The sequence below is a fragment of the Lontra canadensis genome, unplaced genomic scaffold, assembly GCF_010015895.1.
Source record: "Lontra canadensis isolate GAN:19392208 unplaced genomic scaffold, GSC_riverotter_1.0 scaffold2, whole genome shotgun sequence".
In the NCBI taxonomy this organism is placed as follows: domain Eukaryota; kingdom Metazoa; phylum Chordata; class Mammalia; order Carnivora; family Mustelidae; genus Lontra; species Lontra canadensis.
Window position 1 is genome coordinate 64,961,062 of NW_022630996.1, and position 25,713 is coordinate 64,986,774.

The 25,713-nt window shown below is 39.8% G+C and overlaps 1 protein-coding gene across 1 annotated transcript in view; it reads right to left on the reverse strand.

The window, feature by feature from the left end:
• Positions 1-6,427, reverse strand: part of LOC116878258 — a 32,346-nt gene extending 25,919 nt beyond the window's left edge. Inside the window, exons 1-2 of the mRNA XM_032875589.1 lie at positions 6,210-6,427; positions 333-379 (exon numbers count right to left, since the gene is read on the reverse strand). Coding sequence (XP_032731480.1) covers positions 333-379; positions 6,210-6,357 — 195 coding nt within the window. The 5' untranslated portion in view covers positions 6,358-6,427. The remainder of the gene's footprint in view (positions 1-332; positions 380-6,209) is intronic.
• Positions 6,428-25,713: the final 19,286 nt, after the last annotated feature.

Consider the following 25,713-nt stretch of genomic DNA (forward strand, 5'->3'; position numbering starts at 1 on the left):
CTCATTTCTTATGGCATTTCTGCCTCCTTCCAAATCTGAAGTGAACAATGTTGTCAGCTACCTAATCATCAGAGAAGGGAACCTAGCTACAGTTAAGGAGCAAGGGGTCATAGTGTTGGGGTAACAGAATAGTAAGGAAATTTTCACTGCATCTCAAAGGGATTGACTTTCCTTGACTTACAAAAAAATTCTTCCCAAAGTATAATTCTTTTCAAGCAAAATTTTTTGTTTTTGTTTTTGAGGCATAATTTTCTAGAAGTACATTTACAAATGTAAATTATGTGACTTTATAACATTCCCAAGACAATTTTCTCATATAAAAGTTAACTTACTTTCTTATCTTCTGTGCATAATTGACAATTTTTCTTTATAGTACATGCTATAAAAAAAAGTGCAAAGATGTAAATGCAAAGACCATTTACTGCTTAATTTTATATAAAAGTACATTTCATTTAGTCATTCCTGTTTAATGGCACACAATCCATACCCCAGTGTTTTATTTCATTATTTTTATATATCTAGACACTTTCCCCTTTGGTACTATTTAAATCCTAACTCTCTTATTTTCTACTATTGCTTGGAAAAATATGAAATGGCATTATCCAACTTTGATTAGCCAAGTACGTTCTTAAAAATAACTTCCAGGGGTGTCTGGGTGGCTCAGTTGTTAAGCGTCTGCCTTCTGCTTAGGTCATGATCCCGGGGTCCTGGGATTGAGCCCATCAGGCTCCCCGCTTCCTCTCCCACTCCCCCTGCTTGTGTTCCTTCTCCATCAAATAAAAAACAAAACAAAACAAAACAAAACAAAGCAAAACAGAAACTTCCAAAAAAAATTAAGGAAAAACAAATCAGCAATATCACTGTATATTTATAGTATTATACTTTAAAAACCTTTTTAGTAATTCCTTTGTTATTCAAGATGGTTTTGTCAAGATATTCTTGGCTAATTAGTCCTTAGAGGCAGAGGGAGAGGGACAAGCAGGCTCCCCACTGAGTAGGGAGCCTGACAAGCCTCCATCCTGGGACACTGGGATCACCTGAGCCAAAGGCAGATGCTTAACAGACTGAGCCACCCAGGTGCCCCGGTCCTTTAAATATTAAAAAAATTAATTCTCTATCTTGTTGTGCCACAAGCTTTAAAAACTTCTCCCAGGTGAGGATTTTCATTCTTCCTATTTCATAAAAAAATAAGTAATATTCAAAAGTTCTAGAATAAAAACTTTAAGTCTGGAAAAAAGGATTTTGATGGCTCTTTTTCTTACTCTAACATCTCTGTAAAGTAAGTAGGGTCTGACATTAATACCCTAGCTTTCATGTGATGCAATAACAATAAAGACACTCTATTATTTGGGGGGCCAGAGTTCATAAGCTGTGTGGGAAAGGTCAGACCTTTCTATTTAATTTCAAATTGTTTGACTGGATACAGATCTGATTTGGCTGGGAGAAGACTTAGAGGAGTTTTTCAAATTAAGCCCTATTGAATATTACTTCTCCCTACCCAAAAGTATCATACTGGAACCTCCAAAGGGAAGTTGAGTAGAACACAAGGTAAATGGGAAAGATGCTACTGCTCAGCTATGTTGGGGACAGTGGCTTTAGGCTTACTTCAGGAGGCAGGAGCAGGAGAAAAAAAGGCATGTGACTTAGGCACCATTCTCCAAATTCTACTTGTTTCCCACAGCTTTTTTTTTTTTTTTTTTTTTTTTTTTTTGCACAGCTAAAATTTTACATTGGAATAATGTTAGATTTATAGAAAAATTTCATAGCTTATACAGAAAGTTCCTATATACCTCTCGCCTGTTTTCCCCATGGCTAACATCTTAGATTATCATGGTACATTTATCAAAACTAAGGAACCAACACCAATATACTGCTTTTAACTAAACTCCAGATTTTACTAGGATTTCATTGGTTTTTATACTAATGTACTTTTTTCTGTTCCAAGATCCAGGATCCCACATTGCATCTGGTCACCATGTCTCCTTTAGTCTGTGACAGCGTCTCAGTCTTTCCTTGTTTTTCATAACCTTGATGGTTTTAAAGAGTATTGGCCAAATACTTTGTAGGATATCCTTCAATTTGAATTTGTCTGTTTCTCTCATGATTAGACCGAAGATATGAGTTTGGGGGAAGAATACTGCAGAGGTGAAGTAGCTACATCATACCAGCAAGTACATGGTATCAACATGGTTTTCATTTACCTTTTTTATATTATACACATTAGAGAAAGTTGAAGACATAGGGTTGCTGCTAAATAGGGCATTTTTGTGTAAACTAGGAAAACGTGAATCTCTGAAAGAACAAACTAGAAAAGTGCAAATCCTTTCTGAGCAGCAACAACCAGGAATCAATCCACCTTCGTGGGAAATATAAACCGGCCTTCACTCTCAGATTATGTGGAATCCTTACTCAGCAATTTCTAAACAAGTGCTTATTGAAAACAATTAGACCCAATCTTCACAATCCTGAAAGGTGGTTATTATTATCCCCACTTTACTGATGAAGAAACTGACCTCAGAAAAGTCAATAACACACTGAAGTTCACTTGCCAGTAACAAGAGTGTGGATTTGAGCTGTTTTGACCACCAGCACCTCTCCCTTCTCCTGGGAAATATAACCCATCCTTCCTTGGCAGGATTCTCCTTCCCCAGCATTAGACACATGGTACAATTGGTAACTGCCCTCTCCTACAACAAACTCCCTGGTCCCAGGCAGGCATGTAACACCACACACTTGAACCAAATGGAGCTAATCCCGGACCACACTCACTGGTCTAGGGAGGGGGAATATGAGCAAGTCAGGCAAATGAAAGTCTTCCTCTGACAATTTACAAATCAAAAAGTGAGGGTTAAGAGGTGGCAGGGAGCCACTTTCTCTTTGGAAAATTGAGAAGATGGAGCTGCCAATGACTATAGAAGAAGTCCTGAGGAGGAAGCTAATAGGAGTGAATGAAGTTGATAAGTAGAGAAAAGGAGAGAAAATGAAGGAGAAATATAGAGATGATGGTGATTCACTCATTTCTGAGGTCCCATGCATTTTTTCTGCTTCATTTAAGTGAGACAAATTATATTTTTCTTATATATAAAATCTTGGTTTCTCACACTGCATCTAAAAACATTGCAGTTAGTATAAAGTCCATAACTTTGTTTCTTTTCACTAAGTCCTGACAAATTTTCTTGGTGTGTTCAACATTAGCAGAAATAAATTGGTACTTAAAGAAATAAGGAGAAAACCTGGAAGCCTTGCCTCATATTCAAATTATTTAGCCTTCAGTGAATTTCCTTAGAGAAATCTGCCTTTTTATCTCATTCTGTTATCTTTACTTTGAGACTAGTTTCATTCATTCTATTTTTTTTTTTAAGATTTTATTTATTTGAGAGTAAGAAAGACAATACAAGAGCACAAGAGCAAGAGCGTAAGAGCAGGGAGAAGCTGACTTCCCACTGAGCAGGGAGGCCAGATGTGGAGGCTCCATCCCATGATGGAGGATGGAGGATCATGACCTGAGCTGAAGGCAGATACTTAACTGACTGAGCCACACAGGTGCCCCTCAGTGAATCTATTTCTTATTTGGTGGTTCTCTAGCTCAGAGCACTTATGGGGGAAATTTGCATTTGTTCCTTGAGTTATGTTTTATTCTAGGATACATTGTTTCTTTTCTGCATGCTATCAAGTTCCTTAATTTCATTATTTAGTTAGCTATGCAGTGTTTGCATAGTTGTTCTGTTGTCTATTCTCATCTTACTCATGTTTGGATTGCTGGGTTCAGAACTTCTATTGGTGCTGACAGGATGAAGGTGACACTTTGACCACCTTACAACCATCCCTGATATGTTTTTCTGAGAACCTACAGTTTTATGGTATTTTATGTTCTATCCATTCAGTTGTTCTCAGCAAGAACAACTTGGGAAGAACTCAAGTGAGTCTATGACAGACTTGATTAGAATATCTGGGCTCGGGTCCCCTGGGTGGCTCAGAGGGTTAAAGCCTCTGCCTTTGGCTTAGGTCATGATCCCGGGGTCCTGGGATGGAGCCCCACATCAGGTTCTCTCCTTGGCTGGGAGCCTGCTTCCTCCTCTCTCTCTCTGCCTGCCTCTCTGCCTACTTGTGATCTCTCTCTGTCGAAAAAATAAATAAAATATTAAAAAAAAAAAAAGAATATCTGGGCTCTACACTCTCTTCTGAGATTTTTGTCATTTTCCTCTTCCAGGATTCTAGCTAATTGGAGGCATTACCCATGTCCATAAAATGAACTATAGATCTGCCCCTAAATGGAGTTTGCAGCCCAGGAACCAACCTTTCCATCAGAGACAGATCCATTGTTCAGTTTTTCTTTTTCTCTTATTTCTCCTCTGTAACCATTTCCTCTGTTATTCTTCAGAATGGTAAAGAATAGGATACCTACTCAATGGGCATCTCTCTAGTTCCAGGAGAATTAATGAAAATTCTTGGAATTTAGTCATTCACCAGTTACTTCTAAAGGATGATGGTGGTATTTGGAGCATTCTCATGTTATAGTATTCTTTTCTGATGCAGAATCTTTCCTTCATTTTTTCCCCTTGGCTGTCACTTGCTTTTTTTTTTTTTTTTAATTTTTTTTTTTTTTTTTTTGACCTTCTGTTGTTTGGTTGCTCCTGGTGAAAGAACATCTCTACATTGGGGGGAAGTTTCCTAACCCAAAGTTCCAAGTGCAACCTTAACTTCATAGAAAATTTCTTACTGAGCTCTGAGATGTAAGTGAATATCAGGGTTAAAAACTCTGGGGATCAAAGCAACCCCCTTTGTGGTAGGTCTCACTTGTTGTGGGATCATTCAGAAAGTCCTGTGGCAAAGGTCTATCAATCTGAGTGCTAGGAAGGATGGAGGTGGGGATCATAGTAGGGATTGGAATCATTTTCTCAGATTTGGAGCTGAAGGAATGATGTCTAAGAAACCATGTTCCTGTTAGATGGGAAGGTTGAATGCAAGCACAAAGGGGAAATGCCTCGGCTAGGAAGCAAACATTGGAGGGTGGGGGGAGGTCCAGGACTGGCTGAACCAGGCTTTCCTTCACAAAGGGACACTGTTTCCACAGAAACATTCAACAGGGTTGGTCAGCCCTAGAACTGAGCTAACTATAATCAGAACCTTCAGTCTTTGGAGACCAGACTATGTTACCTATAATTTTTTATTTGTTTTTGTCTTTGTTAACTCCTTTCTACATCTTCATCAGCATTTTAATAAAGTCTTTAGAAAAATCCCAATATGACTCCAATTTGCTAAGGAATAAAAGGAAGCATTTGTTTCTATGCTTGGCCTATGGTTTTAGGCACTGTTTGTGTGGAGAACATGGTGGAGATGGCACTAGAACACTGTTCCTCTTGAAGTATGTATGGGGATGACCAAAGGGTCAAAAGAGAGTTATCTATGGGAAAGATGAAACCAAAGGAAACAAGCTAGGCCTTTTGATTCAACCTCTCCCTACTCCTCATCCTCTCAAAGAGGAATCTTATTTCAGGACAAAGTGGAAACCTTTGGGTTTGATTTTAGCAAGGAAGACAAATTTCCTTACAGATATTAACATTCTTTCAGACTCTAGAAACCAGACAGCCATAATTCTTACAGTCTTCATACAAATAGCAATCTTGCCTTTACAGGGCATTTTCCCAGTAATTCAAATCCTGTCCTAATTCTATCCATACAATTTCAATCTAGGATACTACAAAGCTTATTTCCAGGTTCAAGAATTGAACTCAGCATGAATTTTAACTTTCCAAAATTTCTTCAGTTGGGGAGGAAAGCTAAGGGAAGTCTCCAGATCAAACCAATTCTTCCTTAAGACACAAATCAAGCAATTTATTAATTAAAACCTTAAAACACTAAGACTAGCTATGATTATTGGGCAGAATCTGATTAGCTAATTTACAGCTTATTCAGAGCACAAATGCACTATATAGGTCATACAAAAAGTGAGGGGGGAGAGAGACACATGCTTTTCCAAATTTTTAAACTGTTTTAACTCACTCTTCACATTTCTGATAAATTAATTCAAGTCCAATTAAACTGGATTTCACCAAACACATCAAGAGCCCTTAAAAATATCTTCCCACTGATGCTAAACAGCAACTTTAGAGATGACAATTTCAGCTTGCCAGAGCGGCACAACCAAAAGGAAATATGGTGGCAGTGGTGTGTGTAGGGCATCAGCCTCTGGGCTTGGAATGACTCACCATCATCCAAAGACTTTGATCTCTGTTTTCCCCTCTGTCTGGAGACGTGGGAAAAATGATCCTCAGAGAAGCTGATAAGCAGTTGAATGAAAAAGAGGGAGAGGAAAACTGGCAAAAAGATTTGGCCCCATGCCCGCAGCCAGCACATCGTTCCTCCAGCCTGGGTTTTGCCAGTTCCAGGCCAGTTGGATGGCAGTGGGCAGCAGGTACGAGGTTGGAAAGGCGTGACCGGGCCAAATCACAGCACCTTCTGAGGCAGCCCTTTCTGAGCCCTGGACCCTAGCATAATTCACAGAACCTTAGAACTTATAGTGTTCCAGCCAGAACACGGAATGTTGGTAATGCAATCCCGGCCTGCCCCGGGCTCAGACTTCCTAGAGCCCTGACCACTAGGTAAGGTTCGCCCACTGGACTTAATAGATCCTTGCTACAGAATTGTTTTTGGAGCAAGGCCTAGATTCTAATGTTCACCGTTCAATAGTATGGAAAGCAATTGTACCTTTCTGTGCTGTTTTCCTCAGATATAAATGAAGCTATTACCACCCACCCCATCCCAGGGGGGTTGCTGTGCTATAGACAGTGAAACTGACAGCTCTGTAAATCCTTGATCTTCTCCTTGACTAGTTCATGGGCCTGTGACAAGCTTTGATGTAGTTTCCCAAAGTATGGTGCATTTTAAGTGGTATGCAGATGGATATCTTTTACTTTCATAGTTGTTAATTTATTTATTAAAAGATTTATTTATTTTAGAGAAAGTGAAAGGGGGAGAGGCAGAGGGAGAGGGAGAGAGAAACTTAAGCAGAATCTGAGCTGATTGTGGAGCAAGACATGGGTCTCCATCTCAACGCTGAGATCACTACTTGAGCAGAGACCTGAGCCCAAACCAATAGTGGGCAGCTTAACCAAATGCTGTACCCAGGCACTCCTGTGAATTTATTTTTAATGAGTACTGGAAAACTGTAACTAGTGGGTATAGTGATACAATGGCAACAACATAAATTTTAAAAATAAATCTATGTTAAAATGCTGAGTTTCAGAAATATAAATAATGGCACAAAATTTAAAGTATATGATAAAATTGTTAAGGTGGTTCCAGAATGACTGGAATTTGAGCAATATTATCCCTGTGAGGGGAAAGTTTGGGGCATGGAAACTTGTGTTTCACTGGGTCCTATCTTGCTTTGTTTTTTGAACAAGAATGATAGAGTTGTCCCAAGGCCTGGCATATTGATCTAAACTGCACCCTAAGGACTCTGAGCTAGTACTGGTTATAAAGATGGAGATGGGCAACATGTGAGCTTCAGGCTTTTTCCTTCCCTATCTGGAATGCAGAGGACAGACAGACTGAGGGTTATTAGCTATATATGAAAAATGCTCTTATAAACTGACAAGAAAAGGACAAAAAAGAAGAAAAACAATGGGAAAATGGACAAAAGATAAAGACACTATTATAGGAAGGCAAATCCAAGCAGTCAATGAATGTGTGAAAAAATATTTCAAAATATGCTAGTACCAGGAAATTGTAAACTGAAGTAATAATGAGCTAGCACTTTGTATCCATCAGGTTGGCAAAAATATTAAAACAAAGCTAATACATATTTCTGGTGAAGATATGGAGAAGAGTACCATTTTTGACTTTTTGGTGGAACAGTGAGTGTTATCATGCCTATGGAAAGCAACCTGGCAACAGCAATTAAAAGTAAAAAAAATATATATTCTTTATGTACATGTTTTTGTTTGGGAATCTGCCCTTCACCACTGCTCAGTTCTCATGGTATGAATGGGACCCCAAAATCTATCCTGGAAGTGGACCATGAAAATTAGACCTGAAAAAATCAGAACATGGTACTTCCCTGGCCATCATGAGGTAGATGGGTGGGTACATGACCTATGCTGGTCCAATCCAAGTTAATCTCAGAGCTTTTGCTAGAAATGTTAGGACAAAGATATTTATCTTTCTCTAGATTCAAACTTGAAAGGATTTGAGCCCTGTAGCTGCAAAAAGCCATCTTGAAACTATGTAGTGTGTGGCTATGAAAATGACCAGTTAAGAGCACAAGTGACTGATGGCCTCAGCTGCTGTCCCTCAGATGTTCCATCATATTCATGCCAAAATCCATGCTTCCTACAGGCTGCTCTCAGCCAAGACTAAACATGGTAAGAGCACTAGTCCAGAATGCCTCTAATGGAAGATTTTGACTTGAGGACTCCCCATCAATCTGGTTGAAACTTTCTTAGAATTAGGCTGTACTCTGAAATCCTTCCAAACAAATTTTCATTCCTTCTCCTTGCCTTTACAGGTGTCATCCCTATATCACTGTTTGAAGGTTCTCTTCACCTTCACTGTCTCCCTTTCTGTTATCTTTCCTCAACTGTTTCCCAATAAACCTCTTCTACTTCTAATCGCATCTTGGCAGCTGATCCGTGAAGGATACACATTAACACAAATACTATAAGAAGTGTTCGGAGAAAGCAAATGGTAAGGTAAAGCTTTGAAACTGATTCAGTTACTACCCAATGGGTAAAAATGATACCATCTTGAGCAGTATATGGAGTATGAATAGTCCATGGAAAGAGATGACGGCTGAATTGCTAAAAAATCACTGGTGGTAAAATATTTTCCATCTAGGAAAAGGATCTGATGGAGAAGAATGTCCTGGCAGATATAATGATTCAGCCATTTGAAAGATATAGGGGAGTGGGTGCCTACAAAGACAGCAGAATGGGTTGGTTATAGAGTTGAATTGATGCCATACAAAGGGATAATGAGAAACCAAAGGCTACTGACTAGCAGGAAAAGACTAAGTGTAAAAGCCAAAGGATCTCTTTGGTAGCCTTTATCCCCTGTAGTGGGAATGGACACGCTAAGCAGCAGACTGATGGCCTGATACTGACAGTGTTCCAAAGATATTTATGTGTTGAGCCAGGCAGGTTTCATTCAAAGGCCAGAATTCTGGCTGGGAAAGCTTGGCTGAAACATGGCTTCTGTGTTTAAGTACCACCACCTAGCTTCTTTTACTCTGGGAACCTCATTAATTCCATGGATATCAATAAGCCCGGTTCTGTGACTGTTTCTGTTGTCAGTTTTGGTTTATGGAGCAAACATATTGAACATCTTAATAATGAAGTTCTCTTTTTACCACCATATTCCTGATGGCCTTGGTAAATGGACAGATCCTCCTGAGGATGTGATGTTGACTCTGCAGGTCCCCCTAAAATGTCAGAACTTGTGGAGGTGGACTCCCCATATGCTGGGAGTCCCTACTACCCCTTCTCCTGTCTGATAGGCCAATAGCTAGAGTTAAACTCAGTAGAATCCAGATGAGACACAGTGTGTCTGAAAAGAGAGGAAAAAAAGTGTATTTCATAGTATCATTAGCTTATATTGGCAGGAGTCAGTGAGTACCACTGACACTGAAATTTGAAAATGCTTATCAAGGTACTGAAATGTTGAACTGGATAAGTAAGATTTCATTGACTTGTGGGTACTTTTCATAGGACATGGGATTTAATAGCCTAGCAAGATCCCAGGGGATGGGGCAAATTCATTGTTTGGATGACTTTTAGAAGCCTAAAGAAAGTGAGAGTCAACCTGGAGGAAAGTCATAACACATAAGTTGTCTACACAGAAGGAAGAGGAAGGAATAGAAAGGTTGAGAGTATTGGGTTTACTCCAGTAGATGCATTATGTGAGGTCAGAAAAACTACCAGATGATTATGTTCCAGAAGAGGGTCCAGAGAAAATATCAAGGCCATCAGAAACATGCTGCTTGGGTGCCTGGGTGGCTCAGTCATTAGGTATCTGCCTTCGGCTTGGGTTGTGATCCTGGGGTCCTGGGATCAAGCCCCACATCAGGCTCCCTGCTCTGCGGAAAGCCTGCTTCTCTCTATCCCACTCCCCCTGCTTGTGTTCCTGCTCTTGCTATCTCTCTCTCTGTGTCAAATAAATAAATAAAATCTTAAAAAAAAAAAAAAGAAAAGAAAGAAAGAAACATGCTGCTAAGAGGGCACTAGTGTTTAGTGATGGCTCTCCAATGCAGGTCAAGACGGATAGTAGAAGCAGTAAAATAAGGGAGCTGGGCTTGCTTATAGCCAAGGGGAATGATAGAGCTCCCAAAGTAAGAATGGCCAAATGGTGGTTCTTAAACACAAGAATTCAGAAGGCCACAATAATCAAAAGAACAGCCAAAGTCAGAGGGTCAGCAAGTGGGGGCTTGAATCATAGGAGATGGTTAAAAGAACATGGCATTCCTTGGGGTAGAATAGAGGGCCATCAAGCAAGGGTGTTGCTTAATCCACAGTCAGAAAAAGGTAGGAACGGAAGAGCAGGAGGTTGAGGGCATAGCTCCAGTAAAAAGTTTCAATCCCTTGCTCAGCTTCCAAACTTGAGCCAATTTTCAAATCCAGAATTCATTGACTGAAGAAGCGTCTGGGTTCTAGAAGGGACTCCACAAACAACTGCATCAAAAATATACTATAATGATTCTCCCAGTCCATCCCCATTCACTGCAATTATTTACCAGAGTTACTGTAACATGGAAAAAGAGGAATACCTCATATTTTGAGGACTTTTATATGCAGGGCCTGAGCTGACATTGATTCATGAAGACCCAAATCATCACTGTGTCTAATTCCATCTTGGCATCTGCTTCTCAAAGGACTCTACTTCATAAGGGAACTCTACTTCATAAGGGAACGGCCAGCATGAGAATGGAGTAATTTCAGAAGAAACAGGATTCTGCTGATCCATTTGGACATCAGATTGGACAGACCTTGGAGTCAATTTGTTCTGTTATCTGAGTCAGAAATTCCCCTTTTGCTTAAGACAGTTTGACTTGTGTTTTCTTTTTCTTTTTTTTTTTAAAGATTTTATTTTTATTTATTTATTTGACAGAGAGAGATCACAAGTAGACAGAGAGGCAGGCAGAGAGAGAGAGAGAGAGAGAGAGAGAGTGGGAAGTAGGCTCCCTGCCGAGCAGAGAACCCGATACGGGACTCGATCCCAGGACCCTGAGATCATGACCCGAGCCGAAGGCAGCGGCTTAACCCACTGAGCCACCCAGGCGCCCTGACTTGTGTTTTCTTATGTCTCTTGAGCATTCCTTGCTTGAAAGCAACATATTAAGATCCCTCAGAGGAAGGAAAAATGATGATAATAGATGTGACTATCATTCTTAAGCAAGGTCCCTGTGTTCCTTCCTAGAGTTGATCTGAATATCTGCAAAGGGAAATATGCAAGTCTACAAATGCCATGTATAATGCTCTTTTGTTCATAAATCAAGCTTGCTATCTTGCTCTTTCTATTCATATGCACATTTCCATATAGGTATGTATACACATATACACATACTACAAAATGAACAAAAATTATCTGTTTTTCCAAATAAATAAAAGATAAGGGGAAACCTTTTTTGATATTGTCCCAAATTAAGAACAGAAGATTGTGATTTTTGTCTGTTACAGAAAACCCGTAATTTTCAGGGCAGAATAGCAGAAAGGATCAGAATGCTACCTCTCTCAGAGCTTCACTCTGTTGTCCCTAACTATAAGCTTCCCCTTGCCCAAATGTACACCTCACCAGCTCTGAGTTCCTGAACCTGTTCAGATAATTGCAACATCCCACCTCAGAAAGAGAGCTGAGAAACTGATGTTACCACCCATCATTCCTGAAAACCTTGCACTGACCTCAGTATCTGTATACTTTATGAATGAGGTTTCATTGCTTCATCTTGCCCAGAGAGTACCATTTGCCCAGACATGTAGCCCTAACTCTGGCTGACTTGGAATCAGCAATCTCACATACTCCAGACATAACAGTTGTCCCTTATTCATCACCCTCCCAAACTGATCTTAGCTGATGACTTTGATTACTATTTCACACAAAATGGAACCAGTCAAGAGGAAATCTAGACTCCACCTCCACATTTATCCCAGTGCCTCCACTCTTATTTTCTGTTTTTCTGCCTGTTGCTATAGAGGAATTATTCATGCTCCTATTCAAAACCAAACCTGCCCCAAGGGTACTAGATCTCACCTTCTACATCACTTCAGCAGCACTGCTCCAACAATTCACCTCTTCTTCTCCTCTTCATCCGTGTGCTGCTGACTCCTAAGTTTATATCTCCAACTTGGACCTCTTCCCTTAACTCCAGTCAAATATATCAAAATACCTATTCAACATCTTCAAACAATGGCGAACAAACATTTCATCTCTATATGTTCAAAACTTATGATCTTTCTCCTAACAAAATCAACCCAAGGAGGTCCACATCAAGACACATAGTAGGGGCGCCTGGGTAATTCATTTGGTTTGGTGTCCGCCTTCAGCTCAAGTGATAATCTCAGGGTCCTGGGGTCAGGGCCCAAATCAGGCTCCCTGCTCAGCAGGGAGTCGACTTCTCCTTCTGCCCCTCCCACTTTTCATCCTCTCTCTCTCTCTCTTTCTCTCTCTCTAGCTTGCTCTCTCTCAAACAAATGGATAAAATCTTAAAAAATAAAAAAAGACACATGGTAGTTAAGATGACAAAAAGTAGTGATAAAGAAAATAATTTTAAAAGAAGCAAGAGAAAATAAAGCAGTCACATACAAAGGAAACTCCATAAGGCTATCTGCCAATTTTTCAGTAGAAATTTTGCAGGCCAGAAGAGAATGGCATGACATATTCAAAGTCCTGAAGGGAAAAAAAAATCTGCAGCTAAGAAAACTATCTAGCAAGTCTCTCATTCAGAACTGAGGAGATAAAGAGTTTCCCAGACAAACAAAAAATAAAGGAATTCATGACAACTAAACCAGCCTTACATGACTCCTGGAGTAGAAAGCAAAGACCATAAGCAAGAGTAATAAAAAGTAGGAAACCCAAAAGCAGTAAAAATTAGTGTATCTATAAAAATTAGTCATGGGACTCACAAAACAAAAGGATATAAAGTATGACATCATATAACTAAAACGTGAGGAGGAGAGAAGTAAAAAATAGGTTCAAACTTTAGCAACCATCAACCTAATATAGACTGTTACATACAGAAGATGTTATATACAAACCAAATGGTAATCACAAAACCAGTAATAGATATGCAAAAAAATAAAGAGAAAGGAATCCAAGTATATCACTAAAGAAAGCTAACTAATCATGAGAGAAAAGAGCAAGATAAGAAAGGAGAGAGAAAAACTACAAAAACAACCACAAAACAAGTAACAAAATGGCAATAAATACCTACCTATCAATAATTACTCAAAGTAAGTGGACTAAACACTCCAATCATAGGATATAGGCTGACAGAACAAACAAGATCCATCCATAAGCTGCCTATAAAAAACTCCCTTCAGACCTAAAGACACATGTGAATTGAAAGGATAGATTGAAGGGATAGAAAAGCATTTATCATGCAAATGGCTATGAAAAGAAACCCAGGACAGCAAAAGTTATACAGGGCAAAACAGATTTTAAAACAGACTATAACAAGAGACAAAGAAGGATACTATATAGTCATTAAGGGGATAATCCAACAAGAAGATATAATGATTATAATTTTTTTTTTAAATTCAATTAGCCAACATATAGTACATTATTTTTTTTTAAGTTTTTTTTTTTTTTTTTTTTATTTGACAGACATATCACAAGTAGGCAGAGAGGCAGGCAGAGAGAGACAGGAGGAGGAGGCAGGCTCCCCGCTGAGCAGAGAGCCTGATGCGGGACTTGATCCCAGGACCCTGAGATCATGACCCGAGCCGAAGGCAGAGGCTTTAACCACTGAGCCACCCAGGCGCCCCCATTATTAGTTTTTTATATGATTCAATTTTAAGTATTTATGCACCCAAAGTGGGAGCACCCAAATACTCAAAGTAGTTAATAACAATTATAAAGGAAGTAATCAATAGTAATATAATAGCAGGGGGCTTTAACAGCCCACTTACATCAATGGACAGATCATCCAAACAGAAAATCAACAAGGAAGAGTGGCTTTGAATGATACACTGGACCAGCCTGATTTAACAGATATATTCAGAACATCCCATCTTTTTTTTTTTTTTTTTAAGATTTTATTTATTTACTTGGTGGGGGTCGGAGGCATGAGCAGGTGGGATGGGCAGAGGGAGAGGGAGAAGCACACATCCTCTGAGCAGGAAGCCCAGTGCAGGGCTCGATTCCAGGACCCTGAGATCATGACCTGAGCTGAAGACAGATATTTAACCAACGTATCCACCTCGGTGCCCTTAGAACATCCTAAGTCAGCAGAAAACACATTATTTTTAAGTGCACAGGGAACATTCTCCAGAATATATCATCTATCGGGCCATAAAACAAATCTCAAAAATTAAAAAAGATCGAAGTCATGCCATGAATGTTTTCTTGTTATGAAACTAGAAATCAACCACAAGAAAAATCTGAAAAGAGCAAAAATACATGGAGGTTAAATAACATGCTACTAAACAACAAATGGGTCAACCAAGAAATCAAAGAGGAAATAAAAAAAAATACAAGGAAACTGGGGTGCCTGGGTGGCTCAGTGGGTTAAGGCCTCTGCCTTCGGCTCAGGTTGTGGTCCCAAGGTCCTGGAATCGAGCCCCACATCAGGCTCTCTGCTCCGTGGGGAGCCTGATTTCTCCTCTCTGCCTCTCTGCCTACTTGTGATCTCTGTCAAATAAATAAATAAAATCTTTAAAAAAAAATACAAGGAAACAAATGAAAATGAAAATACAATGGTCCAAAGTCTTTGGGATGTGTCAAAGGGTGTTTTAAGAGGGAAGTTTAGAACAATACAGGCCTACCACAAGAAGCAAGAAAAATCTCAAATAAACAACCTAACCTTACACCTAAAGGAGCTAGTAAAAGAAAAAACATACAAAACCCCAAACCAGCTGAAGGAAAAAAAATAATAATAAAGATCAAAACAGAATAAATGAAATAAAAACTAAAAAAAACAAAACAAAACAGGTCAATGAAACCAGGAGCTGGTTTTTTGAAGAAATCAATAAAATTGATAAACCTTTAGCCAGACTCATTAAGAAAGAAAGAGAGAGAGAGAGAGAAAACTCAAACAAATTCAGAAATGAAAGAGGAAAAATAACAACAGACACCCCAGAAATATGAGGCGTTACAAGAGAATATTATGAAAAATTATATGCCAACAATTGGACAACCTAGAAGAAATGGATAAATTCCTAGAAACATATAACCTCCCAAAATTAAATCAGGGAGAAATAGAAAATATGAACAGATCTACCAGCAATGAAATTGAATCAGTAATAAATAAAACTCCCAACAAACAAAAGCCCAGGGCCAGGTGGCTTCACGGGTGAATTCCACATTTAAAGAAGAGTTAATACCTATTCTTCTCAATTATTTCAAAAAAATAGAAAAGGAAGGGAAGCTTCCAAATTCATTCTATAAGGCATGCAGATACCAAAACCAGACAAGACACAACAAAAAATGAGAACTAGAGGCCAATATCTCCAATGAACATGGATGTAAAAATCCTCAACAAAATATTAGCAAACCAAATCCAACAATATATTTTTAAAAAAATCATGTGCCATGATCAACTGGAATTGATTCCCAGGGTGCAAAGGTGGTTCAGCATTTGCAAATCAATCAACGTGATATGTCACATCAATAAGAAAAAGGATTAAAAAATGATCATTTCATATGATGCAGAAAAAACAAAAAGCTGACACCTATGTGATCTGACACTTCCCCACCTTGTCTCTCTGGCATCATCTACTATTACTGTCCTCTTGTGTGATTAGGCTACAGCCATGGTGGCATCTTTGTTGTTCCTCAAATACATCAGACATGCTGTCATCTCAGAGCCTTTATGGTGGCTGGAACATACTTCCTTCAGATAGCCCATTCATTGGTTAACTCCCTCAAGTCCTCCAAGTCTTTGCTTAAAAGGCATCTTCTCAATGAGGCTTAATCTGAACCATCTCAGAGAATATTGGAACCACACCCGTTCATATCAGCAATCTCAATCCTCTTACTATGCTTTATTGTTCCCAGGTAGCATATTACCTAAAACACTGAATAATTTACTTATTATGTTATTGCTTTTTTCCTTTATCCTATCCACAAGAATATAAGCTCCAGTAGGGATTTTTTTTCTCCTTTGTTTACTGATATAACCCAAACATTACAAAATAATGCCTAGCACATAGTAGGTGCTCAATAAATACTTTTAAAAATTAAAGCTATATCCCAAAATCATTTATCACCTTAGTTCTGGTCTTATACTGCAAGTTCCTTCTAGAAATCTCTACCTGAATGTCCTTCAGACACCTTAAACTCAAGATGCCCAAAGTCAGAGTCATCTTCCAGTAAGGATAAGGACAGGCCACCCCAGGATGGGCCACTTTGGCATGAAGATTATTCTGAACTGAAGGCAATCAGCAATCGAGACCCTTCAGGCTCAAGAGAAATTTTGCCTCTCCCTTAACTACATAGAAGAATCTAAACTGAGTAGTGTCTCCCAGAATAAGGGTTAATAGCAGGGATAAATATTATCTGAGCCACCCATTTGTGTGGCAGAGCAAACATATAATTATGAAACATCTGCTCTTCTTATCACTCTGTGAAGTGCATCCCTTTCCTCTGAAGTCCCAGACCCCTACCCACTTCTCCTTAGTTAAGGATGACATCTATACCTCATTTTGCCTGACTGTCTTTGCAACTTCCATGTCTGTGTGGATTCCTTGGGCATAAACAATTACATTTTATTTTCTCCTGTTAATCTTTTTCACGTCAGTTTGATTCCTAGTCCAGCTAGAACAACCCTTGAAGGGGGACAGGAATACTTGTTCCCTGCAATTCTCTTATCAAATTCGTTCTTCCTCCTGTTTTCTGAATTTGATTTATAGCATTAATATCCATCAGTTTTGGAACAAATTCCTAGCCCTTTTCTAATGCTAACAGGCATTAATTATATTACTTATGATCCTTTAGTCACACATACCCTTTTTTTTCATTGCCTCAACCTCTTGCATTAGTCTTTTGTGGATTATTGTCTATTTGTCAGTACAAAAGAATTTCATTCCTTGTGTACAGGCAAAATTTGTTTTCTTTCTCCTTTGCATTTTTTCCAAATCACCTTTACTCTTGCCTTTATCAAAAGCAAATGTGTGCCTATTAAAATCGTTTTTTCAACTCTTTCACAGCTTTTGCATTTATCAGGTAGATAGAATTAATGTTTGTATAACATTTTAAAAATAGAGAAAAATAGCTCTTTTGGGTTTTGGTCATCAGTTTCAGCATATAGGCAGTTGGGGGGGGGGGGAGGATAGTCCCCTAACACCAACAAACAATGCCCTGGACACCAGCTAGGTTTCTACAATTCAGCTTGATTCTGACACTATCTGCCCAGAGACAGCATCAGATTCCACAGGTTAGGGTTTAGTCCTACAAGTCCTACAGTCCTACAAACTTCTGATATCAATCACAAACTCAGATTATCACCTGTGCCTCTGACCAACCAGCTATAAATTGGAGGTTCCCATGACCTCCCTCTTGAGTTTGATTAATTTGCCAGAGCAGCTCAGAGATCCCAGAGAAACACGACTTCCTAGGCCCCTCAGGATGTAAGTCAGGAATAGCCAGAAGGAGGAGATGCACAGAGCATGGTATGGAGAAAGAACACAGAGCTTCCATGCCCTCTCCAGGCAGCATGCCTCCCTCCCCAAATTTCCATAGGTTCACTAACCTGGGAGCTCTTCGAACACATCCAGTCCTTTTGAGTTTTTACTGTAAGGGCCTGTTTAGCCAGAGCAGCTCCACCTCAGTTGAACAGCCATTTTGTTGTTTATGCGGAAGAAATAATTCCTAGGTTCAGGCTGCCTCTCGCGATCTGGTCAGACAACGGCCCTGCATTTGTGAGTTCAGTCTCACAGGCATTGGCCAAGGCCGCGGGCACTAATTGGAAACTGCATTGTGCCTGCCAGCCCCAGAGTTCTGGGCAAGTAGAGAAAATGAACCGGACTCTTAAAGAGACCTTGACAAGGCTAATTCTGGAGACTGGCGGTGGATGGGTGGATCTCCTTCCTTTCACCCTCCTCAGGGCACAATGTACACCCTACTTAAACAAGGTGACCCCATTTGAAATAATGTTTGGGAGACCCCCCCCACCCCGCTCTGCCCTCGGCTACAAGAGGTTGCCCTGGCAGAAATGACTGACCAGTCTGTACTCCAGTCACTGCAGGCATTACAGTCTGTCTTAAAAAGAACCCACGCAGGGTTCTGAACTGCCCACACTGGGATGGAGACGGAGGTGGAACCACATCCTTACCAACCCAGGGACTTGGTTTGGATATGCCACCACCAAGTGGGAAACTTGGATCCTCGCTGGAAGGGAGCATTTACTATCATCTTGACGACCCCCATGGCAATAAAAGTAGAAGGCATCAGGGCCTGGATTCACGCAGGTCACATCAAACTAGCCGAGGACGAGGACGCCTCCCAGAGATGGATGCCGCTGCTGATGGACCCCGCCAATTGTGGACTAAAGCTAAGACTCAAAAAACAATGAGTTCATTGAGTTCATTGTTGCTCCTATTATTAAAGTATAGGTGGGAAATATAGACAATTAGGGCTTGACATACTATTTCTAGAAAAAGGGGGGCTCTGCGTAGCCCTCGGAGAGGAATGCTGTTTCTGGGTAAATCACACTGGAGTCATTAAAAACAGTCTGGCAGCCGTAATAGGAGACTAGAAGAGTCAAGTATTCGACTAATCTCCAAAGAAAAGGGGGGAATGTAAGGGCCTATTTAGCCAAAGCGGTTCCACCTCAGTTGAACAGCCATTTTGTTGTTTATGCAGTAAAGCTTAAACTGATCCTGCCCCCCTCCCCAAGGGAACTTACTTAAAAGCAAGTCAGGGAAACCAGTAAAATATGGTCGACCAGCCCCTGATAACAGAGCCCAAATACAAGGGCGGCTCAGGTCAGATGGAGATAACAGAGCAGGCACGAAGGGGTGAGTTGGGTCAGATGGAGACATCCAATCAGTGGAGTACGCATACTGTCTCCCTAGCTACCAAGGAGTGTGGGCCCCGCCTTTTGGGCACATTTTGGGCGCCAGTTCTCACCAAGGAGATAGACTAGTTCAAATAGCTACTATGGGGTGAATTGTAATTCAATTGGTCACCTGTGTGTGACCTAGCATGACTGTGCAGCTTTCTCTGTGTTGCAATCTCATTGGCCACCTATGTGTGGCCACACTCAGCCACATGGCCTTTGCTCTATAAAAGTTAGTCTGTGAGGCTGGGGTGGTTGCCCTCTCTGTAAGAGGCGGCCCTGACTGGTCGGTTTGATTCTTGATGCTTGGCGCGAAATAAAGCTTTGCTTGACCTTCGCTTTGTATCAGTCTCACTCCTTTGATTACGGACCTAACATCTACAAAGGCTTCTTTGACATAGGCACGACACATTAAACTTTGGCCATTGGCAATTGATTCAAACCTCCAGCCCATTTCCCTTCCGTAGAGGTGGGGTAGGGGGAAACAGAAGGGAAATATCCAACCAACCCTCCACAGGGTCAGTTCTCCTGGCTACCAGCCCCCAGCCCTAGGTGCACTCTTAAAGTCACTCATTAACATAACAAAAGATAACTTTACTGCTCTCCTCACTTAGGAAATTCCAAGGGTTTTAGGGAGCTCTGAACAAAAAATATGAAGACCAAATATATATTTCTTATTATAAATCACAGTATCACAATAGCCAACAGACTAAAAACAAAACAAAACAATACAAAACAACAATGCACAGCCCTAAATGACTAATATGATTGCTAATGCCACCTACTGGTGGCAACAGAAACATGTTTTTAGCTGGGATAATAACTTCGCTCAGATTTACCAAAGTATGTATGTGAAACATTTAAAGGTAAAGGAACCTCCATATTAACTTTCTTGACTTTCTGTATTCCTTCTTTCTGTGTCAGTCAAGACTCCAGCAAGAGGGTTAAATGAAGAGAAGTCAAGTAGGGGACTGAATAGTGAGTCATGGGCAGGAATAACAAGAACAAAGGATGGTAGTGCACCCAGGATGACCACCAGAGGGAACCTCTTACGGGTCCTGGAACTGAAGGGGCAAAGTGGGGCCAGAAAAGCCACAATCTGGAGAGAGCTGGAGAGGTACTGGCTGATAAGAGCTGCAATCATAAAGCTGGGGAAACAGTTTGGCTGAGGGAGCAGAAGGAATAAATACCCCCACCTCTCTCTTCTACTACCTATCTTTCCAAAGCCAGAAGGACAAAGAAACTCGGTAAGGCAATCTGTAGAGGTCACAGCAGGGGAAGAGACGGGTGGAGAATGGATCTGGAAGGTGAGCTGGTAAATAACCAGCATACCTTTCCCTCACAAAATGAAATGACCTCTCCTTTGATTTATAAATCTGTGTGCGCATGTGTATGTGTCTGTGTCTATGTATATATATAAAATCACCTTGTATCATGGATACTTATTTTATGTTTTTTGGTCTCTATATTCATCCCAGATTGAGTTCTTACATATCATTCATGGTGGTATGTAGAGCAGTACACACATATATATAGGAGGAACTCAGAAATAAACATTTTTAAAAATGAATAAATGAATGAAGGAATACTTATTATCTGTCTGCTGGCTTAAAAATCTTGCTGTGTGTAAAAATGGCAACGTATACTCTTTTTTATCTTATGTCTTAGTGCCCAGTGAATTTCCTCTGGTTCCTGAATACAATAAGGCAAACACTATAGTTTTTCTTGATCCCCAGCTATAAGTTTATGTGAGCAATAAATTTAAATAGCAGATCCTAAGAGAGTTTCTCCCATGGATTGGCTTTTAAAAAAATAAAATTTGTAGCATATTTTAAAATAAGACTAGCTCCCTTGTCTTTGCTTCTAGATTTAAAAATCCACACTTTTAAATGGAAGTGATGAATTGAGTTTATTTCCAAAAAAAGCACTGAAGTCAGGCCTTAAAGCTTTCAAATGAATTCTCAAAGCTGAACTTTAATAACTAAACAGCCTGTTGAAGGCCAGCAGATGAAAAGTCTCCAGGATACTACGGATTAATTAGTAAGCACTCTGAAAGCCAACCCCAACACACAGAAATTATGTTTATGGTGATTGATATTCCTTTGCTCTGACCATTATATCTGTCAATCTCTGAGCTGTGGAAATTGTCTGCAATGACCTTTGAGACAAATATGCATGTGTACTCATCACTGGCTATCTAATTACGACAGTTGGCTTAATGACTGGGTCGCATCAATTTTTCAGTAGTACTGCAATAGTAGAGCATAGTTCAAATGTCATATTCCCTTTTACATGGCCAACCAGGGGAAAGACAGCATGGTGGAGATTGCTTTCTTATATCCTGTTGTTATAGAAAAGAAATGTTTGTAAGCTATTAGACATTTTTGAGGGCACATATAACATGAGAGGGACTTTTGTCCCCCAAATTTTACTTATTTATTTGACAGAGAGGGCGAGAGAGCACAAGCAGTGGGAGTCAGACTTGGGGCTCGATCCCTGAACCCCGGGAGCATGACCTGAGTCAAAGGTAGATGCTTAACTGACTGAGCGACAAAGGTGCTTTGAAAGGGACGTTTTGAAGGAAAACGTACACTCTAGTTAGTTATTGTGGTTAAGTGCATTGTTCAGCAAATGTTCCACTATATTGAGTTTCAGGCATCAGTTGAATTATATTATGGTGAAATTTGTGATCAAGGTAAGCTAACTCAAAATGACAAGCCAAGGGCTTTTAAAACCCACATTTCAATGAAATCTGGCAGCTCAAAAACAGCTGCTCTAAGTCTGCTCCTCTAATATTTCAAAGGAAGAATAGCAACGGATTTCTGATACCACATGTGCCAACTGCAGAAATTCTAGAACAGCCTGAGAGACCTGGGTGAAAGGTCACACTCTACCTTATACAGATGGTACGTTTAATTATTAAAAAGCAATTTTAATCATTTAGTCATTCCAGACCCTGAAGTGAAAGGTCTTCTTAGATAACATGAAGCTTGTTGCAACCTAAACTCTGCTGTCAAACTTCTATAGACCCAGTAAATAGCATATGTGATTTCATATTCTAACTTGATTTACATTTTCATGCGAGTTAATTTTGTTTTGCAGGCTCTGAAAGGCATTTTGTGGGAAAAAAAAATTGAAGGTCATGTCTTTGGCAGAGAATTTGTCTACCCCTTGCAGGAAAATTAAATCTAAATCCTTTGCTTCAGACTGAAATCAGACTCAAACTCCTCAGGAGGATGGCTAAGTGGTCCCTTTTTTCAGCAGAACTGTTTGCAGCTCTGCTGGAAAATTGTGCATCTAGCTTCAAAAAGTTTTTAATGAAAATCCCCTTAGCTTTTGTTCATTACAAAAAATAAACAACCCCAGCAAAGTATCTGGTATGTAATGTTCAGTAAATGTTAGGCCCTCCTTTCATCCTTTCAGCAAATGCATGCATGCACACATTCGCACACATACACTGGAATTCAAATTTATGTAATTTGGCAAGAATCACGGAATAAAATCAAGGATAATTCCACCAATCAAAGGACAAAATCAAATGCAAATCAAAGGACAAAATCAAATGCAAATCTTGGAATTAGTATGTCTGTTAAAGTAAGAAAATTCCACTATGGATGTGCCAATAATAATAGCAACTATTTATTGATAACTTATATGTCAGGCACTGTGCTAAGATCTTTACTTGTTAATACTCATGACAGTTCAGATGGGAAAGTGTTATAATTAATTATAATCAATTGTCATTATTTGTTATATTAATTATAATTAATTAGACCTGTGAGTTCATACAGACGGTTAATGTAGCCAGAATGCTAAACCAGGTCACTGAAATTTCAAAACCCATGACTGTGTCAATACCCTTCAGCTAAAGACCACCAGAAACACACCTGAAGTTAAACATAGTGGGTGTATTTCTTAGAACAGAGCAGGAAGATGCACAACATGGGAGAATGTGTGCTATCTCAGAAGAGGGTATTTGAAAGGAGTTATTAAAGGATTTGGCCTTGTGCTTGGGGAAGGGCTTAAGGAAGCAAGACTTTCCTCTGAATTGGATGTTCCCAGGAAAAGGGTAATACTATGATTGGGTATGTTAATAAATCTTACAAAGAGGGAGGAAAGACTAGAGAGCTGTTAGCAACAACAGTCACTCAGATTAGCCAGGATAGGGATATAGAGGGTCACTGGAAAGTAGGTAGAAGGTTCAGGATTTGAACTGTGGTGGTCCACTTTGGAGTCTGCACATTTACCTTCTTTATAGGGAAAGGCAAGGGGAGCAGTAACAGAAGTAAAACAAGGACAATGGGAGAGATGTTTTAGGGAGACACCTCCTTGGTTATGTAATGGAGCCAAGGCATCAAAGGAGACTGACTCCACAGAACTCCCTTGTGGGAGCTAGCTAACTGCTCTAACAATAGTCTGAAGTTTAAAAAAAAAAAAAAAAAAAAAAAAAAAAGTCCCTTTAAAGGACCTTTTTGCTTTCCTGGAAGCCATCTAGATGAGCCTACCCATAAGTGTCCACCAAGTAGACTCTTCTCAGTTTTAAAAGACTTAGCCCTGGGACCCGTGGGTGGCTCAATCTTTTAAGCATCTGACTCTTGATTTGGGCTCAGGTCATGATCTTGGGGATTGAGCCCCTGAGTTGGGCTCTCCCTCTGCTCCTCTACCTGTTGGTGCCCCACTCTCTTGCTCTCTTTAAAATAAAGAAAGAAAAATCTTTAAAAAGCTTAGGCCTGTTTTTCATGTGTGTGATAAGGCTACTTTCTTCAAGAGGACTCAGGTCCATGCTGGTAGCCTGCTGTCCTCTGTGTACTTGATGGAGGCTCCCCTCCATACATTCTCAGGACCACTTTCAGAGGTGATATCTCCTTCTCGGGTCTGAGACCCCTTTAATGCCACTACCAACAGGGTGTGCCAGGAAATTACTGCACTGGGCTTTGATAAAAGCATGTCGGGGGAGGAATGAAATGACTATCTATTGTGTCATCCTATACAGCAATTCTCCCCTTTACCTGTGTAAGCAAACCCTGATTTCCTTTGGAAAGTCCCCTTCCCTAGCACATACAATCCTGGAACGACATGGAAATGAAGATGCCCTCCCTGCCACCCTTCTTCAGTCCACCAAAAACACACACCAAGGAGGGGCCACACAGCATGAGTCAGGCAAGCAGTCTCTTCCAGAAGTCTGAATCTTGAGTGGGGAATCTGTGTAGAGATGATAAATGGCAGTTCTCTGCAGAGACTATCCACTCATTCCTAGTTGCCTAGATTCCCAGAACTGCCTTTAACCCTTTGCATTCCCTTTGACTCTCTAAGCTACCTAGAATATTTCCAATAACTTTTTGCTTAAGTTAGTTCCTACTGTTTGCATCCAAAGAGGCCTAATTTACATATGGAATTTATTTGATAATGTCTTCTCTTGAGCAGAGTTTTGGAAAAAGGTCCTTTAATGATGTCGGTTCAAAATAATGAGAAAAGACACAGAGTTAAAGCTCTGGCTCCCAGTTCACATGGAAACCAGAGTATGCTTTCCCAAGAGACTTGTTTTATTAAGACTACTGGGTCTTTTTTGCCCAGTACTGATAGGTGGTCAGAATAAATGACCACAAAGATAATGGGTCTTTGACCTTGATTTTCATTACCTGACTCTAACTTTTCTTCTCAATGGGAACAGATAATGTTGCATTCACATCTCATCTCCAACTTGTTTTATTAAAAAACAAAAAGACAATACCTTTGTTTCAATTTACAGAGAAATCTGATTAAGAGCTTCTTAAATCTAAACACTGTATCTCCAAAAGTCCACTGTTCTATAAAATCACAGATAATGTTAAATGGGATAATATGCTCTTCTTGAAATAAAAGTGACCCATTTGCTTCCAGTTCTTGAAACTTCTGGTATTCCATCTGAAATCACACCAAACAATCCTCTGAGAATAAAGTCTTAGGGTAACAGAGCAAGGAAAGAATATAGTTATAACTACACCTTTTGAAAAACATGCAGGATGGGGGAAAGAAGGCATTTCTTGAATACCTACATTTGAACATATGCTTGTAGATACTGGAGAATGATTTTATTTTAGAAATCAGATATCCTGTGAGCTTTTTATTCTGTAAAGTAGCAGGTCACACTGAGAAATGGGATCATTTAAAAATGCTTGCCTGTGCTTATTTTCAGATGATTGCCCACATGGAAAATCCAAGAGAATCTACAAGCTATTAAAACTAATAAACGAGTTCACAAAGTTTCCTTGATCCCAAAGCAACAGTGTTCTCATGTACCAGTTATGACCACTTAGAAAATGTAACTGAAATGAAGATCCCATCCACAATATCACAAAAACTAAAGGCATGAAACTATTAGTTTTCAAACCAACATAAATCCCAAAACAACACTGAGCATAAAACAACAAATTGCAGAATGGTAGGTATTTATATAAATGATAAAGTTTACATTTTTATATAAATACCCAAAAATCTTGTATTTAGAACATGTAAATGCAAAAGTA